Source organism: Hippopotamus amphibius, chromosome 16 (assembly GCF_030028045.1).
Source record: "Hippopotamus amphibius kiboko isolate mHipAmp2 chromosome 16, mHipAmp2.hap2, whole genome shotgun sequence".
Taxonomy (NCBI): Eukaryota; Metazoa; Chordata; class Mammalia; order Artiodactyla; family Hippopotamidae; genus Hippopotamus; species Hippopotamus amphibius.
In genome coordinates this window covers 56274260-56292915 of record NC_080201.1, presented here as the reverse complement: position 1 = coordinate 56292915, position 18656 = coordinate 56274260, and the positions used below count along the sequence as shown (strand labels likewise).

Here is an 18656-nt window from a genome sequence, read left to right as displayed (position 1 = left end):
GGGCAGTCTTTGAAGTGCCAAGTACACAGCTCCCAGATGGCACTTCATGTAAAATGTAGTGTTGCTTACGCCATGAAAGGGTAAGGAATCGTACCCAAGGTGTCACTTCACAAGGCTGCATCTCAAAGGTGTCCGTGTGGGGAAACGCAGGTGTGATGCGGCTCCTCGTGTCACAGGCCTGGGATGGGGTCCAAGCTTGTGAACTGAGGCAAACAAGAGGATTTGGTTCTTACCCCTGGTTAAGACCGACTGTGGGAAACTCGGCAAGCTCAGGATTCACTCTCCCAGCATTCTGTTTCTCAGAATGGAGGAACCGGGGTGTTTTCTCTCATGCTAAAAATAGCTGCTGCTTGTTATATAAGAAAACAAAAATTCAGCCCGTATAGGAAGTTATAAGGAAAACCTGGAGAACCCCAGCTCGTCTCACGCCCCAGAGCCGTCTTAGTGTATAAGGAACGGTGTGGCAGCCTGGGGCAAGGGGCTTCACTCTGCTCAGCCTCAGTTTCCTCCTGTCACAAGAGTGGTAACTGTTCATGGGGGTGTGAATCAGCCGTGTGACGACTCGGTGTGCTGAACAACCCGGAGAGGCGGGCGCAGTGGCCAGCGTTCTTTATTGCCGCTCTTGCACCCAGGGCTCTGTTCTCACTGTGATTGCGTGCCTCCTTCCACTCTCTCAGGCCCGTAGACGCGCGTGTATCTTCCCTCGCCCCCGAAACAGGCTGTCACGTTATCTGACGTGTCTTCATGAGAAGCACTGTGCCGGGGGGCGGGGCGTGGGGGAGCAGGAGCAGCCTGAGCGGAAGCCAGGAGGAGGGCCCTGTTTGAGGATCACAGCTGGAGGCGGCAGCGGCGGGAGGGGCTCCAGAGCCCGGCCGGGGGGCTGGCACTGCCCCGGCCCTAGTGAGGAGCAGCCCTGAAGGCTCCCGGCAGGGGGAGCACGGCGCCAAAATGTGGGGTGGGGGCGGGACGCCGCCAAGCAGGCAGAGGCCGGGAACCCTGGTTCCTCTGGGCCCGGAGACCCGGTGGGCCTCGGCCCTAGGCAAGAGCCCTTGACCTCTTTCTGGTTGTCTCCACGCCCCAGCTGCCACCCAAGGCCCTGGTTCCCGAAATGGAAGAGGAAGACGAGGAGGACGACTCAGAGGATGCCATCAATGAATTTGATTTCCTGGGCTCAGGGGAAGACGGGGAGGGCTCTCCAGACCCCCGGCGGTGCGCTGGAGAGGGGACCCACCATGAACTGGGTGAGTGGAGGGTTTTCTGGCTGGCCTTGCTCACTGGGCGCACACAGCCGCCTGCATCTGCTTCCGGCCCCAGGGTCTCCACCGGACGGATACACTTCCTGAGAGGAGGGTGGCCAAGGAGAGCAGGAGGCCTGCGCCACAGTGGCCAGGCCCTCGCCCCTTCCCTGCAGAATCCCCGTGAGGACACAGGCAGGCCTGGCTCTTCCTGATGCAGGGCCTCCAGCCCTCCCCTTGAGTGGCCAGTTGTTGGCGGACCTCAGGGCGGGAGTGGGGGAGGGACAGTATGCAGACTCAGAGCGGGGAGGGCAGATGGGGCAGTGGTGCTGCCGCTTCCTGTCCTGTGTCTCTGAGCCACAAGGCCCTCAGGGGTCACGCAGGATGGCTGGGGACTGAGGCCCCAGCAAGGGCGGCCCATGGAGGGTCCCATCTCAGTCTGTCTCTGCCTGTCCCCCACCCCCCGCCAGAGCCCAGGGCTCCCCTGCCTCACAGCTGCAGGAGAGCTCTTGGGGGTAGGGGAGGCATCACCCGCGTGTGGCTGAGTGAACCGGTCAGTGACTCCTGCCCTGTGCCTTGTCCCTGCAGAAAGCCGACGGGTCAAACTCCAGGGGATTTTGGCCGACCTTCGGGATGTGGATGGGCTGCCACCCAAAGTGCCTGGCCCACCTCCCGGCACACCGCAGCCCCGGCCCCACGAAGGTAAGAGGCCCCTCCACCCTGGTCCAGTTCCAAGGGGCCCACGGCAGAGGGAGGCTGCAGAGCTAAGCCCAGGGCTTCTGAGTCCTCAGGGTCGAGGCCGAGCCTCTAGCCTGCAGCCTCCCTGTCCCAAAAGTTTGTCTGTCTGTCTCTGTCTCCCTCTCTTTTTGTCTGTCCTGAACTGTCTGTCTGTCTGTCTCTCCCTGTCTCTTTCTTTCCAGCTGTGATTCTTGATCTTGTCCTCTCCCTGTCTCTCTTTCTCACTCCTCACCTCTCTCTCTGCCCCTCTCTGTCTTTCTCTCTCTCTCCCTGCCCCTCTCTGCCTCCTCCCTCCCCTCCCCCTACCAGGTTCCTTTGGCTTCTCCTCAGACGTTTTCATCATGGACACTATCGGGGGCGGGGAGGTGAGCCTGGGGGACTTGGCAGATCTCACCGTCACCAATGACAACGACCTCAGCTGTGATGTAAGTTCGCAGGGTGCCCCACCCCGCCACGGGCCCCCGTCGGGCGTCCTGTGCCGTGCAGGGACTGGCCGAGCTCCGACCGTGTGCCCGGCCTGCACCCAGTTCCTCACACACGGGGACGACGTGAGATTGTCCACCAGCTCAGCCTGTTTCACGGAGGGCTGCGGACAGGCAGTGGGACGCGACCAGGGTCAGCGAGGTGCTTGGCCTAGAAGGCTCTGAGCCTGTGTTTTAATCACACTGCCAGGCTTCTTCTCTCGGCGACGCTCCCTCCCAGCCGGGGCTTCCACGCACCTCGAGTCCAGGACCTGCCACGGACAGGAGGCAGGGGCGACGGGGGCGCTGAGTCAGAATACAGCGTGAGAGGAGGCAGGGGGCTTTGGGCTGGTGGCCGTGTGGGCGAGAGAGTCTGTGCAGGAGGTGGGAGCTGAGCTGACTCTGGAAGGGAAGGTGACCTCAAGACACAAAACAAAAAATCAGGCTGACCTGGTATGTTGGGCTGGAATGATGGGAGACCTTAGGGCCAGTGTCCTGAACCTGAGCTCCGTGGCCAGGCCTCTGGCTACCCGGCAGCTCTGACACGGGCGCGTGAGCACGTTCCTGTGGCAGGACGTTGACCACAACTTCTAGCAGGATTTCAGGTGTTTGGTGGTCCCAGCAAGGTTAGGGCGCTGCCGTGGGGTGTTGGGAAGTGAGGCCAGAGTGGAGGGTTTGAGCAGGGAGCGTGTTGCAGGGCTCCTCTGGTCTCCCCAAGGTGAGAACCTCCCCCACTCTCCCCTGCCCGGGGCAGCGTGTGCATGAGGGCTAGACCCTTGCCCTAAACCACTGTGGCAGAAGTGATGACCTTGGGGCAGAGCACTGAGGCCCGCCTGACAATCTGCTCGTCTGCTTTCCCGAGTGGCCTTCCCCGAACCCCCAACCTGGAGAGCAACACCGTCGTCCACCAGGGCCTGCTTGGTGTCTCTGGGACTCTCCCCAGAGGCCTGTGGCTTCTACTTCCCAGTCTCTCCCCACTGTGTGCTCATCCCCATCTCCACTCCCCAGTGTCTGGTCTGCCTCACCTCTCCCTGGGAGACTTCCCTCGGGACCTTTTCACCTCTCTCTCTGCAGCCATTCTCGGCTCCCCCAGTCAAGCCCCTCCACGGGGCGGCCGGAACAAGCTTTGTCATTTCCCTGCTCTGAACCTTTCTGCGGCTCCCCTGTCACTTAGGACGAGCTGCAGATTCCCGAGCGTGGGCCACCATTGTGGCTGTGGCCAGCCCTCCAGGCCTCATCTCCTGCTGCTCCCTGCCTTACTCTCTGCATCCCAAGCTTCCTCTCAGGCTCGGAATCCGCCCTTGCTGCCTCTGCCTCAGGGACTTGGCACATGGGGTGTCAGTCCTCTGTCCTCTCCCCTTATCTGGTTATGTCCCGATGGCTTGTCAGTTCCTCAGGAAAGCCTTACTGACCCCCACAGCGGAGGATGGGCTGCTCCTCCTCTCAGTGCATGTGTAATTCACGGCACTGCCTGTAGTCCTCTGCGCTGTGGAGAAGACCTGATCACCGTCTCCCCCAGGCTCCCTCTGAATGCTGAGATCCCCAGGGTCTGGGCTCACCTTTGCCGCCCCAGAAGCCAGCACAGTCCCTGCACGCTGCAGGCACTTGCTGAGTGAGCGAGGGGACACCGCGGGCAAGGAGGACGGGGGAGAGGGCCTGGGCCGAGGCCATCGGTGGGGTGCTCCACGTGGGGCGGGCCGTGGGCATGTGCGGGACCGCCGGCATGGACGAGCAGACACTGAAGCAGCTCCCCCACCCTAGCTGTCTGACAGCAAAGATGCCTTTAAGAAGACCTGGAACCCCAAATTCACCCTCCGCTCCCACTACGACGGCATCCGCTCCCTCGCGTTCCACCACAGCCAGTCAGCTTTGCTCACGGCTTCCGAGGATGGCACACTCAAGCTCTGGAACCTGCAGAAGGCGGTCACGGCCAAGAAGTGAGAGCGGCAGCCCCAGGGCGCAGGGGCGGGGTGGGGATGTCCGGGCGCAGGGGGCAGGGTGATGAGGGGCTCCCAGCGACATCCAGCGCGCGTCTCCCCACAGGAATGCCGCGCTAGACGTGGAGCCCATCCACGCCTTCCGGGCTCACAGGTAAGGAAGCGCTCACAAAGGCACCGTGCCCCCCGGCGCGCTCACTGCCATCCCAGGAGCCAAGGCAGGAGGCAGCGGGGCAGGAGGGCTCTGAGTCCCCGGGACCCTCTGCACACATGGGGAGTGGGGGGAAGGCGGGAGACAGGCAGCTTGCCCGGGTGGCTACAGCCAGAGGTCCACGTGCTGGATTCCTTTTCACCAGCCTTGAAAAACGCTAGTGGGGCACCCGGGGTCCCGTGAGGGAGGGGGAGCTCTGAGTTTTCCATCTCCCCCCCCCCCCCCCCACCTCGGTATCCTCCAGGGGCCCCGTGTTGGCAGTAGCCATGGGCAGCCGCAGTGAATACTGTTACAGTGGCGGGGCAGATGCCCGCATCCACAGCTGGAAGATTCCAGACCTCAACATGGACCCCTACGACGGTTACGGTGAGGACAGCTCCCTCCCCTGCCTTCCTCTCTTTCCCCCACGCACCTGCCACCGGGGCCTCTTGGTTCCCTCAGCACCCGGGCCTAACACTGGGTACTCGGGAGGGAACGCCACGGGCTGCTGCTCTGGTAAAGCACAGGCCACCGTGACACAGCACGGGGCGGAGGGCGGGACAGGACGGGGCAGCAGCGGGGGCGGCAGGGGAGCGTTGCACGGGGGAGCTGATTGGGCTTGAGCTCTGGGGCCGGGGACCAGCCCAGGCAGAGGCATGGTGGGCCCCAGAGTGCTCTGCGCTCTCGGCCGCACCTGTGGGGCTGCGCAGAGAGAGCCGGCGAGGAGGAGGCGGGGAGGTGAGACGGGGACGCTTGCTGGGCCGGGCTGTAGGGAGTTTGCTCTTTATCGTCGGGACACTTTTAAGATTAAGTGGAGAAGTGACCAGACGGTCACATCTGTTTCGTTTTCGTGTCCCCGTCCTCTGACGTCTCTTGATAACCGTTTGGGTCACACACGGCTGCGTGCTGCAGCCTGTCGTGGCAGAGTTGAGAGGTAGTTTAGAGGTCTGTGTCTCCTCTCAGGGAGCGTGTGCTGTTTTCTGAAGAGTAGTCTTCCCGTGTCAGAGGTCAAGGGTCAGTCCCAGGCAGCATCTGCTCTAGGCCAGGCAAGCTGTCCCCCGTCGGGTATCAGCAGGACCAGCCAGAGGAGCCTGTGTGGACTCGGTGACCAGGGAGGCAGTGGTGGGAATGACAAGAGGGCTTAGTAGAGAGCGGGCAAGGCCGTGCTCTTGGGCAGAAAAGACCGCGGGGACCCAGGGTGGGGCCGGCCGCAGGGGCCAGGCTGCAAAGGGTCTCAGGGCCACAGCACCACCCCTGTCCCTTGTCCCCTTAACTAAGTCCTAAAAGGTATGTCTCGAGCAGCGGCTTTGTGCCGGGCACTGTTGCAGGCCTGGGGACACGGCAGGGAGCAGGGAAATCCCTGCCTTCTGGAGCTTCCACTCCGGGGCATCTTCAGAGCCCTAAAACCTTCACAGAACAGCTAGTGGGCAGAGCAGGAGCAGCTCTGAGGGCAGTGAGGATTCGGGTGCGAAGCCGGGCGGAAGGGCAGCTTGAGCACCGTGCCTGCATCTCGGCAGAACGCGGGCTGTCCAGGCTGGGGCCAGGGCTGGCGGCCCTGACGTAGCCCTTTCCCCCCTGCGGCGGGTCCAGACCCGAGCGTGTTGAGCCATGTCCTGGAGGGCCACGGGGACGCGGTGTGGGGCCTGGCCTTCAGTCCCACCTCCCAGCGTCTGGCCTCCTGCTCTGCTGACGGCACCGTCCGCATCTGGGACCCCAGCAGCAGCCCGACCTGCCTCTGTACCTTCCCCGCAGCCAGCGGTGAGTTGGGGGGACATCGGGGGCCCTGACGCGTGGCACAGGAGCCACACAGGGCTGGAGGCCCCCAGAGGAGGGGCACCTCCTGACGCGGGCCCAGGCTTCCTGCCTCCTGTCCCCCCTCCCCCCCAGGGAGGAGCGGGGCCGGTGGGCAGCCGTCTCTCCCCTCCACCTACAGATCATGGGATCCCCACCTCAGTGGCCTTCACCAGCACCGAGCCTGCCCACATTGTGGCCTCCTTCCGCTCTGGCGACACCATCCTGTATGACCTGGAGGCTGGCAGTGCCCTCCTCACGCTGGACTCCCGGGGGAACAGTGGTAAGGGGGCCCCAGGGCCAGGGGCTGAGGTCTGAATACCTCCAGGGCGCCAGCTTCTCCTGTGGCTTTGGAGACCCGCTGAGGCAGCAGAGGGTGGCTGCCCTGCCCCCTCGGGGGCTTTGAGACAGAGATCAGGTCCCAGTCACCGCCCTTGCAGACAGCACAGGGCTCTTGGGGGGGCTGAGGGGAGAGACATCACGAGGGACTCGCCCATAGGCCACTTGGCGGGGCCGAAGGACTGTCTGCCTGTTTGTCGCCCCTCTTGCTCACCCCAGGGCCGTACCGTGTCCACGGCACAGGTGAAGCGCTGGGCCCGGGGTGGGGGGGCGGGGGTGCCCAGACCTGCTCGACGTCTAGGCAGAGGACAGGCGTGAGATGTGGTTCTCCTCTTCTCTTTGTACCCGTCTCCCTGATTCACCCCCCTTGACCTCTTCCCCTCTCCCTCCTTTTCCTTTCAGGCCCAACCCAGATCAACCAGGTGGTGAGCCATCCAAGCCAGCCCCTCAGCATCACCGCCCATGACGACAGAGGCATCCGCTTCCTGGACAACCGGACAGGTGCGGCCCAGCCTTCCTCACGTGTGCTCGTGGGGGGCAGGGGTCGACCGAGCTCAGATAGCGGACCTCCGGGGGTCCAGGGTGAAGGCTCGGTGTCCCTCTAGCCCCTTCACCTTCCCAGGCAAGGCGCGGAGCGGAAGAGTAACGGGCCGCCCACCCTCTCTCCCTTCAGGGAAATCCGTGCACTCCATGGTCGCCCACCTCGATGCGGTCACCTGCCTGGCCGTGGACCCCAATGGTGTATTCCTGATATCGGGAAGTAAGTCGGGAGCCTTCTGGCTTCTAAGGAGCGAGGGCACGTGCCTTTCCTGGCAGGCTAGGAGGGGAAGAGGGAGAGAGCCAGGCTCTGGTCCTGAGGGAGTGCTCCAGGGGTGCCCTGAGGCTGGGGAGCTGGTGGCGCTGGGAGCCCCTCCATGGCTGGATTGACCGTGGTCACGAGGGTGGGGACAGCACAGCACTGGGCACCGGAGCCCACGCTCGGCCCCCTGCCACGTCCTCTTGTTGGATTTGAATGAGGTTGGTACTGTTATGCCATCGCACAGATGTGAAAACTGGGGCTAGAGAAGTCACTTCACTGGTCGCAGCCCACTGGGTTGTAGGAATTGAAGTTCAGGTCTGACGCTCAGTCCCCATAAGAAGTTTTAGCATTTGTGCACCTGCTGCCTGTGGAGAAAAACACTGAGCCCCGGGGACTGTGGGGCTGCGCCTCGACGGGATGGGCTGGGACTTGGGCGGATGGCGAAGGGGCTGAAGCTCCCCAGGGGGTGAAGGGTGTGCGCTGGCGGTCACAGAGGCCTGACCAGAGCCGAGCCTGCCCCAGGGTGTCAGCGAGGCAGTGCACCCACAGAGGCCCGAGCAGTGGCGGCGGAGGGCGGGGGTGGCCCAGGACGGTAGTTGTCTCCGGGGAGGACGCCCGTTGAGGGGATGGCCGGGGAGATCAGGCCCAGGCAGAGAAGGTTCAGTACAGGGCCCAGGTCCCCCCGCTGCAGCCCGCCAGATCCTGGTAGCGCGTAAGTCCGGTCGTCTCTCCCCTGTGGCTCATGACCCCAGGGCCCGGCGCAGTCTGCTCCCCCTCCCCCTGCCTGCCCGCCTGCTCAGGCTGGCAGTACTCAGGACCTGCCCCTGGCTGTCCCCGCTGCCTGGAAGGCTCTTCCCCCGGCCATACCCCCTTGGCCACACTGTCCTCACACCGACAGACTTGTGCTCACAGCACTTGTGCCCACCTGGCATTGTTTATCCTGTTTTCTCACTTACTGTCTCTCGCACACTGGAACATCAGCGCCACAGGGGCAGGGAGATTTGCCTGTTTTGTTCACCACGCCCCTGAGTGCAGGACACAGTAGGTGCTCAGTGAACACTAGGTGCCTAGATGGTCGGATGATAGGCTGGACAGGAGGGCTGGCCTTCACATGGGTGTCTGGAGGTAACCGGGCAGAGGATCGAGCTCCACTTGACCCCCAGGCCTTTGGACAAAGCCAGGTTCAGGGGGCGGGTCTGGGCAAGGAACCGCGGACCCGGAGCTGCTGGGTGACGGCCCCTCCTGCTCCCGCACCTGCACAGGCCACGACTGCTCCCTGCGTCTGTGGAGTCTGGACAATAAGACGTGCGTTCAGGAGATAACAGCCCACCGCAAGAAGCATGAGGAGGCCATCCACGCCGTCGCCTGCCACCCCAGCAAGGCCCTTATCGCCAGTGCGGGTGCCGACGCCCTGGCCAAGGTCTTCGTATGATGCCCACCTGGCCCCGCCCAGGCCGCCATGCTGGCTAGGAAGCGGGCCGGGCAGGTGGGACTGAGGTGAGGGCCCGGACGGGAGGGAGGCGTGGCTTGGGAGGGCAGAAGCGCCCTGCATCCTCCCGTCAGGGCCCTCATCTGTACCCCTTTGCCTGGCATTTCTGGAGGGTGCCAGGTCCCCAAATCCTAGTCGGGAGGACCTGTGAGGACCACCGAGGTAGCCCCTGGGCATTCAGAGGAGGGGCTGGAGCTGCCTGACTCGCACCCTGGAGGTTGTGGTCCAGTCTCTCGTCCCTTCTGTCTCCCATAGGTGACCCCCAGCCTCGGTCTGGAGGCCCCGAGGCCCGGTCTCTTCCTGCCTGCCTTGGAGCCTGGTGGTGCTAACGGCCCTCTCCCCAGGAGGCCCTCCCCTCGGCCCGCCCTTCCCCGGGCCTCCTGGCAGGGTGTGCCCTCCTTCAGGAATCGCCCTCCAGGATGGTCTCTGGGAATTTCCTCTTCACCCTGACACCCACTCCAGGTCTCTGAGCCACCTTCTTGGAGGCCGTACAACCAGGGCAGGGTGTCCTTGGGGATCCGCTGTTCCAAGACGCCAGAAGGTGCCAGGTTCTCTCTTTGAACCCCTGACCCCTCCTCTCCACCTCCCTGGACCTGGGTGGGCTCTGTGCCAGGAGCCCGATGCCCCTGCTCCGGGTCTGCCGAGGCCCTGGACCCAGCTGCAGGCCGGGCTGTCCTCCCCGGGGGTGCGGGCCTGGCCCGCCCCGGGAGCGTGCCCAGGAAGCCCCCTCCCCTCCAGCTCCCTCGACACAGCTTTCCAGACACTACCCAACGCCGCGGGGGCCAGTAACTGCCTGGGGAGCGGGTGAGGCCCTTGGGGGAGGCGCCCGTCCCTACCTCCCCCAGTACTCCTCCAAGGGCAGCCCCCCCGAACCCCCATGGGGTCACCCATGGGGAGACATGGCCTTCTCTTGTCCCTCCGTGGGGCATGGAGGGTGGAGTGGGGTCCCCCGGGCCCCCCATAACTCCCTGTATATCTGTATAAATAAATGGGATTTTAATGGAGCCCCACCCCCACCCATGTTGTTATCACTGTGTGATAGTCTGTGCGTCTCCTCTCCTGACCCTCCACTCTCTTCCTCTATTTATTTCACTCTTTTTTGGGTTCCACCCTCTGCCCTCAGGCCCCCTTCCAGGTTCCTGTTTATAAGGCCCATCTCCTCTGCCCTGGACTTGTATGTGAATCTTGTCTCAATAAACCCTTTGGAGTAAAATGGGTGGCAGTGCTGACTGTTGAGGGGGCTGGGGACTTTTGGGGAGGAGTAACTGGCTCTGCCAGGGGTGGGTGGGGCTTGGAGAGAGGGGATATGATGGGTTGGGGTTTTGTGGCAGGGCGGTGGGGGGGGCCAGAGAGGGGCCCAGAGCTTGGGCGGGGTGTGGGTGGAGGGGCGGAAGTGGGGGCACAGGACCGAATCTCCCTGTGCCCCTCCTTTCTGTTCCTAAGCGCTCCCTCCCTGGGGGCTACAGCAGAGCCCTGACTAGCAAATGATACGCTACACAGTTCAGCTCAGGACTCCTCCTCGTCCCCCCGCCCCTACACACGGTGGTTGGTAGTGGGGCTAAAGTGCTAACCCTGAGGGACTCACACCCCCCTTCTCCCCCTGCCCCACCCCTGGGCCCACATGGAGCAAGAAGGAAGGGAGACCCTGGGATGAGCCCGTGCAGAACACCTCCGCCCTGCTGGAAGCTGCCCCGCGGAGGGGATGCGCGTGCCTGACCCTTTCACTGCAGGCGCCCTGAGGAGTCCCTTCCCGTTTCCCTTCTCTGGGGTGGCAGGTTCCCAGTGGTTGGCTGTGCCCTCAGAGCTCTTCACGTGCCTTTTCACTAGGTCCCCACAACCTCAAGAAGTGGGGAGCAGAGCAGTACACACAGAGGATGAACATGGAGGCGGGAGCTTGAGGAGCTTGCTCAGGGCCCAGCAGGTCATCAGAATTTGTATCCAGTCCCTTGTGCCTCCCTCAGCTCGCTGTGAGGCCTCCACCCCTGCCAGCCAGGGGTCCTTGGGCAAGTCCTGGCACCTCTCTGGGTGTCAGCATCCCGTATCAAGTGAGCCTGCCAGAAATGCCCACCTCCTGGCTTATCAAGGGCCCCAGAACAGGGCCTGACTCCTGTCAGGGTCCCGTGAACACCTGAGGAAGGATGAAAGCCTGAGAAGCACACACTCATGTTAGGATTTCACTGTGGTGGTCGTCCACCTGTCTGGACAAAGGGCGCAGGTGGGCAGATGGCCATCAGGTGAGGCTGACGGGAGCCCAGCTATGGGTGCCAGGCGGCCTCGTTGCCCCCTCATGCCTCTGGGCTCTGCAGCTTCCCCAGGTGGTGGTTTAGGTTTTCGCTCCAGCCTCACACTTCCTTCCCCAGCCCCAGCCAGCCCCCGGATGTGGTGACAGATTCTCTACTGTACCGACCTCAGCTGCCCCCAACAGCCCTTTACCAGGAACGGGGGCTCATCTTGAGGTCCTCATTCGCACCCAGCCCTGCTGGTCGGGAGCCCAGGCGGTGGTGGCCCATCTCTATCAGGATGCCTCTGGGGCTCAGCCAGGCCCCTCGATGAAGCCAGTGGGTGGTAGCTACTCACTTGGTGATCTTGGACAAGTCACTTTGTCTCTCAGGGTTCAGCTTCCTGTATGTAAACTAAATGGTAGCCACTCTTATTATTAGCTGGGGAGGAGAAATCAAGTCCGAATTGCTCCTGAAAGAGGTGTTTTATGACAGGCCTGGCACATAGTAGGGCCTCAATCCATACTTGCTGAATGACTGAATGAACAAACTCACCCACTAACACATGAGTGCCTGAGGTGCCCACGACACAGCCACCATTTCTGAGCTGCTGCTGTGTTCTAGGTACCCTTATACCGTCTCATTAATCCTCACAAAGACCCTCTGGGGTCAGTCCTGTTATTGTCCCATCTAAGAGACAGAGAAACAGGCGCAGAGTGGGGAGGTCACCAACCTGAAGTCACAAAGAGACAGACACGTGCACGCTTCCCCAGGAGAACAATGTGCTCTCCATCTATGAAGTGGTGTGGATGTGTGGTCCTCCCTGGTTGCTACGGTCCTGCCAGGCACCCCCAGGCTTTTCTTTGGCTTTTCACCCTCCTAAAGACTGGGGTGGAGTGGAGAGCTGATGGAAGGAAACTACACGCCTTCTCCACCTGCCCTGTGCCTGACTCTGCGCACACGGGTAACCCAGCCCTGGCCCCTCCAGTTTGCTCCTGGCACTTTGGCCAAGGTCGCTGGAGACAGACCTGAGGCAAGGACCTCTGCGCATCTGGAGGTCTCCGTCCTCCCAACCTGTGGAATGGGCGTTGGGGGGTTGCGGACGGGGGGGTGACGCTCTGGGAAGAGGGAGGCCCAGCCCGGAGAGCAGGCCGGACCTGACACCATCTCCCACCCTTTCCCCTGCGGTGGGCGCCGGATGCAAGCCAGGCGAGACAGCCCCCGTCCTTAAAGGGCCAGACGCCTCCTCAGCCCCGGCGTCGCGTCCTGCGGTGGGGATGACGGTGGCTTGCCCCTCCCTCTCCAGCTCAGAGAAAAGTCAACTTTCCAGACCTGGGTGTGTTGGGGGAGGAATCAGTCTCCCCTCCCTGCCCCGCATCTCCCATTCCAGGTCCCCAGAGCCGGGAGGGGGAGGTGCCGCCCCCAACTCGGAGGCGCTAAGCCCACCCTCCTCTTCCGCCCCAAGGTCCTCATCAGGCTCCGCCCTCTCTGACGTCACCGAGGCCGGCGCCGATTGGCCGGCTGAACTGTCACTCTGGACACTTCCTCCTGGGCCGCAGCCGCCGAGTTAAACTTTGGAGGGGGAGTAAGAGGCTCCAGCGCCCTGCGTCGGGCGACCCTCCCTTCCCTCCCACCCCCCGCCACCCCACTGCCGCCGGTAACACCCCCTTCTCCGTGGCCCCCGACCGAATTTTTCTCCAACTTCCGAGACCCGTGAGATTCCCTCCTTAGCACCCCGGCCCTCGGAATCCCTCTGCCCATCCCCGGGCCCAACGTCGGATCCCTGGGATCTATTAGATCCCCGACTCAGAGACTCCTTCTCTCCACCCCCAAGGTCTGGTGAATCCCTCGAGCCCCCTTCTTAAATGGATCCTCTTCTTAGAGCCACTGGATTCTTGCCTCCACCTGCTCCCTTTCCAATCCCCTCTCTCTCCTGGGATCCTTTGAATCCTGGGCTCTTCTGATCCCTGTGACCCCAACCTACTAGATTTTCTTCTTTGAGTTCTTGGAAGCCCAATCGCTGGGCTCCCCCAAACCATTAGATTTCTTCTTTCTGATCGTCTGTGATCCCTTAATTCCCCGGCGGGCGTCTCATCCACTAGATTCCTTTTCTCTAACTTCCCAGGGTCCCACCATCCTCGAGTTCCCTCAACCTGCCAGGTTTCTCTTGTCGGATCCCCGGGATCCCTGCGCTCCCAACATCAGCTTACAAGATCCCTCGGATCCAGGGACCCGAGACTCCCTGCTCCAGCTCCTCCAGCCGGATCCCGGGTGGGCGCCGGGCGGCGGGTCCCGGGCCTCGCCCTATGGCCGCCGCCCCCTCCTATCCCGCTGGGCTCCCGGGCTCTCCCGGGCCGGGGTCTCCAACGCCCTCCGGCAGTTTGGAACTGCAGTCGCAGCCACCGCTGCTGCCCCATGTCCCGGCCCCGGGCTCGGGGGTCTCCTTCCACATCCAGATCGGGCTGACCCGCGAGTTCGTGCTGTTGCCCGCCGCCTCCGAGTTGGCCCACGTGAAGCAGCTGGCTTGTTCCATTGTTGACCAGAAGGTGAGGGCACAGGGTCCCTCTCATCTAGCTTGACGGGGGGTCTGGAGGGGGGTGGGGAGGTGCTGGCAGAGGCGACCTCGAGCCAGTATAAGGAAGAGGGAGAGAAGGGGGCCCAAGCCTTGGGCGACTGAGGGGTGGGGGTGGGGCATTGGCCTCCAGGTGCCTCCTCACCCCACTATCCCTTTGAGAGAGGCCTGGTCAGGGGTGGGGTGCCCCAGAGGCCTCCCCAAATTGCATGTCCCTGCATGTTGTTGTTTGCTGCAGACAGCACGGAGGAAGGGAGGGGCCGGCCAGGTGTAGGAGCCCAGAGGAAGGGGCAGGTGGGAGAGCAGATGTGGGGGGACCTCTCTGCCCAGGCCTATCCCCGGCCTCCCATTTGGTGGAAACAGTAGAAATTGAAGCCGGGCTGGCCATGGTGATCGGGTGACATGTGTGGGTGTGGGTGCCTTCTGTAGCTGCCGGGGCAAGTGAGGTCTGAGTCCAATCTCTGGCCTCCCCAGGCCTGAGTGTGTGTGGAGGGGCAGGCGCGCCTCTTCACCTCTTCAAAATCCCCAGAGGCTCTGAGGTCTCTGTCCCCTGTCCTGATCAGTGTCCCCACCCCTCAGCTCTGATGCTGGCCTGTTAATACGAGCCTTCCCCATCCCTACCCCATTCTTCTTTGGTTTGGACACCAGGGTCACTGGGGTTGGGGGCCTGGGAGTCACAGCAAGGGGAACTCAGGTAGCACGCAATGCTTGAATTCTAGAACGTTAGAAGTTAGAACAGTGCGCTACTGTATTGTTGGAATTTTGGACTGCAAAGTGTTAAAATGTTAAAATTCTAAATTGTTGGAATATGCAACGGTTAGGTAACTGAACTCTGATAGTAAAGTGTTCAAACATTAGAATCCGAGGTTGTTGAAATACTAAAACGTTAAAATGTTGGAATATTCGATTCCTGCGTTGTTAGAATCCTAGAGCATAAACAGGTTAGAATTTTGGAATGCTGGGTTGTTGAAATCCTTACATGATAAGATATTCAAATATTAGGATCCTCGTTTTGTTAGGTTCCTAGAACATTAAAATATTAGACTATCGCTAATCTAGGTTGTTAAAATCCCAAAACTTGTCACAATAATTTGTTAGAATCTAGAATGTATACCCCTATAATGTGAGCATGCTGATATCCCCAAATACCTAAATTCTAGAATCTTCTTAGACTCCTGAGAATGAATTCTTTGGGCTTCAGAGAAAACATTAGGAACTCGGCCAATTCTCCCATCTTACAGACAAGGAAACTGAAGCTTAGACAAGGACCTCCCAGGCAGTCAGGACCCAGGGAATCCTGGCCACCTATGGACCCTCTCCCAGCAGCAAAAACAGATAGAGCCTTTGCCTTCCCCCCCAAACCCCAAGACTAGCAAGCCCAGCTCCCACGCCTAGCCTGCTCCTGGGGAAAACAGGCTGCGGGGAGGGTAGATTGTCCCCTGCGTGAAATTCTGTATCCGATGCTTAAGTCCTCAGCCTACCTCCGCAGGCCTCACCCTAGTTTTATTTTCTGCCTGCCCCCCCCCCCCCCAGGTCCAGGTGTGGTAGGGCCCCTTTCCTTCCTTCCAGCGGCTCCACCTGGGCGGTTTCACTTTCTGTTCTACCAGGTTTCATTTCCTGCCCCCCCCCCCCGCAAAGCTGGGGACCAGGACACCTGGGTCCTTGGGGCAATGGGTGGGGGCGCCCTGTCTGTTTCTATCTCCCTTGAGCCCTAGCCTTTCCACACCCCCGCTCCCATCCCCGCAACTAGGAGTCCTAAATCCCCTCCTTCCAGATCGCCCAAGCCCCACTGCTGGGCCTGGAGCCAGGTAACAGGGACAACAATAGATCCAGGAAGGAAGCTGGGGGGGGGGGAGTGGGGGGGTGGGGACCGCGAGCGGGAGGTGGGGGGAAGATAAGGGAAGGGGTGCTTACTCAGTCTTCCCCTCCCTCAATCTACAGAAGATTCTAGGTGCCCACTCTCCCAGAGCCACTCTCCCTCCCAAACTCTGGCCGGCGCGCTCTCCAGCACACCTGGGGCCCTGGCATCCTGCCCGGCTCGGCGTGAGCTGGGCTTGGGAGGGAGCAGGCAGGAAACGAGGGGCTGCGGGGTCTCTGAGTTTCCGGGGGAAACAGCCCGCCCTGCCCTGGGAGGGTTCCAGACCGCTGCTCTGAGCTTTTCCGTCACCACCTCCCTCTCCCGCCCCTCAGTTCCCCGAGTGTGGCTTCTACGGCCTTTACGACAAGATCCTGCTCTTCAAACATGACCCCACGTCAGCCAACCTCCTGCAGTTGGTGCGCTCCGCCGGAGACATCCAGGAGGGCGACCTGGTGGAGGTGGTACTGTCGGGTGAGAGGCCGAGGCACGCCCAGGGGCGGAGCCTCCAGTGGCGACGGGGGAATCGGGAGGAGGGGGAGGGGGAGGGGGAGGGGGAGAGGGGCCCAGAAACTTAGTTCTTAAAGTTAGAGACCAGCGGTTCTAAGCCCTGGCTGCAAATTAGAATCACCGCGGGAGTTTTTACGAACTCCAGCTCCCAGAATGGGTAGACGGGGTGCCTGCACGTTGTGGAATTCGCACCGCAGTGAACATAAATGACCCACAGCAACGCAGTTGAATCTCGCATACCTAATGCTGAGGGACAGAAGCTAGACAATGTATCATTCCACTTACGAAGCTCAAAGACAATTACGCTATTTTGGTAGAAGCCAGGAGAGTGAGTGGCTTTGAAGAAGCTGGAGTTGGTTGGGGGGGCACAGTGGTTTAAATTTCCATTTATCCATCAGGATGCTGGTGACACGGTGTATACAGTTTGAGAACTCTGAGCTGTGCATTTCTGATGCGTCCTTTCCTAGACCTACATTACACTTTGATGTAAAGTTAAAAATGTTTTGCTCCCTGTGCCTCCTCCCGATGAAATGCTAAATTAAATCAGACTCTGCAGCGTGAGATGAAACCTGGACACCTGTATTTTCAGCCAGAATCTAGTCCACCCACTGCCCATTCCTATTTGATAGATGGGCAAGCTCTCAGCACTAAGAGGAATCTATAGCCCTTGGTTCCTTCAGGAGGGTGAGGGTGGGAGGTACATTCCTTACTCTTGGCTGTATATCCTCCCCTGCCCCGCACGGCACCCCGAGTACTGCAGTCCTCAGTAAAATTTGTTGGATGGATGAATGACAATTAGAAGTTTGGATTGTGTCCCTCGTATAGGCTTGCAGCCCTTAGGTTTTTTTTTTTTTTTTTTCCTCTCAGCTGCCTTGGGTCTTTGTTGCTGCGCACGGGCTTTCTCTAGTTGCGGCGAGCAGGGGCTACTCTTTGTTGTGGTCCACTGGCTTCTCATTGCGGTGGCTTCTCTTGTTGCAGAGCATGGGCTCTAGGTGGGCTCTAGGGCATGCGGGCTTCAATAGTTGTGGCACTCGGGTTCAGTAGATGTGGCTCACAGGCTCTAGAGCACAGGCTCAGTGGTTGTGGCACACGGGCTCAGTTGCTCTGCGGCATGTGGGATCTTCCCAGACCAGGGATCAAACACGTGTCCCCTGCATTGGCAGGCGGATTCTTAACCACTGCACCACTAGGGAAGTCCAGCCCTTGGATTTTTATCTTTATCCTGGTCTCTCCCCAAACCCAAGTCTTGTTCATGTAGTTATCTCCCTGATGCTTTTGCTCTGCACCTCCAGGCATCTCAGCTATAGCCTGTCCAGGACAGAAATCTTGATTTTGCCCTTCTAAACCTGCTCTTCCCACAGTCTTCTCCAGCTTGGTGAAGGGTATCACCCTTCACCCAGGTGCTCATGCCCAAACCTTGGGCCATCCCTGACTCCTTTTTCTCTCACCCCCTTCACTTGGTCCATCATCAAACCTAGTGGTCTCACCCTTAACATACATCCTGAATCTATTTCTTACTCCCTCCACTGATCCAAGCTGCTGTCACCTCCTGCCTAGACTATTGCAGTGGTACCTAAGTCAGCTCATGACACTCACTGCTCAGAATCCTTCCATGAGTCTCCATGACTCTTGGAACAAAATGCAAACTCCTCAATGTGGCCTCAAAGCTGCCCATGACCTGGCCCCTGCCAGCTCCCTGAATTCATCTCTTAACACTGTCCTTACTTTCTTTGTTCCAACCATCTTGTCTGCCTTCTGTCCCTTGAAGAAACCAAGCTCCCTCCCGCCTCAGGGCCTCTGCACTTGCTGTCCTTCCCCCCGACCCTGTCCTGTTTGGATATCAGCTTAAATGCCATTTCTTCCACAGTCTGAAATATCCTTTTTTTTTTCTTTTTTCTTTTTTAATGTTTCTTGTCTCTCTCCCTAAAAGAATGTCAGCTCCCTGAGAGTGGGGTGAAAATCTCTCTTGCTCAGAGCTTTTGCCCTGAGTGTGTAAACAGTGCTTGGCACATAGAAGAGTCCCCTTTCCATTGCATAATACTAAGAAAAATAACGTTAAACAGAAATTTGGGTGGAGGTGGGGAGAGGAATAAGATTTAGTCCAAAAATGAAGCTTTTAAAATAATAGCTAACATTTATTGAGTATTTTCTCTGTGCCAGGTAGTGTTTTAAGAGCTTTCCAGGAATTCCCTGGCTGTCCAGTAGTTAGGACTCTGTGCTGTCACTGCCGAGGGCCCAGGTTTGATCCCTGGTCGGGGAACTAAAATCCCATAAGCCACATGGCATGGCCAGAAAAAAAAAAAAAAGAGAAAAAAACTTTCCATATATTCATTTAACCCATAAAAAAGAACTATAAGGAGATACTATTATGATACTAGACATGTTCTTTCCTAGCTACCTGCACAGCCCAGACCCTTTCCTTTTTCAGGCCTTTGTCAAAGTCACCTTCTCAAGGAGGCCTTCCCTGACCATCTATTTTATTTTATTTTTGGCCGCACAGCACGGCTTGGGGGGATCTTAG

General features: G+C 60.1%; 2 protein-coding genes across 7 annotated transcripts in view; both read left to right on the top strand.

Annotated features, from left to right (window-relative positions):
- The window catches only part of STRN4 (striatin 4), a 29586-nt gene extending 19405 nt beyond the window's left edge, over positions 1-10181 (top strand). For 2 of the 4 annotated variants that reach the window (XM_057711726.1, XM_057711728.1), the window contains 12 exons: positions 1082-1241; positions 1824-1937; positions 2304-2398; positions 4196-4371; positions 4478-4525; positions 4827-4948; positions 6152-6319; positions 6495-6635; positions 7094-7192; positions 7365-7451; positions 8753-8987; positions 9235-10181. In XM_057711726.1, coding sequence (XP_057567709.1) covers positions 1082-1241; positions 1824-1937; positions 2304-2398; positions 4196-4371; positions 4478-4525; positions 4827-4948; positions 6152-6319; positions 6495-6635; positions 7094-7192; positions 7365-7451; positions 8753-8922 — 1380 coding nt within the window. In that variant the 3' untranslated portion in view covers positions 8923-8987; positions 9235-10181. Of the gene's footprint in view, positions 1-1081; positions 1242-1823; positions 1938-2282; positions 2399-4195; positions 4372-4477; positions 4526-4826; positions 4949-6151; positions 6320-6494; positions 6636-7093; positions 7193-7364; positions 7452-8752; positions 8988-9234 lie in introns of all 4 variants that reach the window. The other 2 variants (XM_057711725.1, XM_057711727.1) reach the window with 1 other exon arrangement.
- Positions 10182-12737: 2556 nt separating this feature from the next.
- The window catches only part of PRKD2 (protein kinase D2), a 32641-nt gene continuing 26722 nt past the window's right edge, over positions 12738-18656 (top strand). Inside the window, exons 1-3 of one of the 3 annotated variants that reach the window (XM_057711724.1) lie at positions 12746-12855; positions 13655-13744; positions 15961-16099. Coding sequence is in view for 2 of the 3 variants with exons in the window: in XM_057711722.1 (XP_057567705.1) it covers positions 13505-13744; positions 15961-16099 (379 nt within the window). In the remaining variant the exon portion in view is untranslated. Of the gene's footprint in view, positions 13745-15960; positions 16100-18656 lie in introns of all 3 variants that reach the window. The other 2 variants (XM_057711723.1, XM_057711722.1) reach the window with 2 other exon arrangements.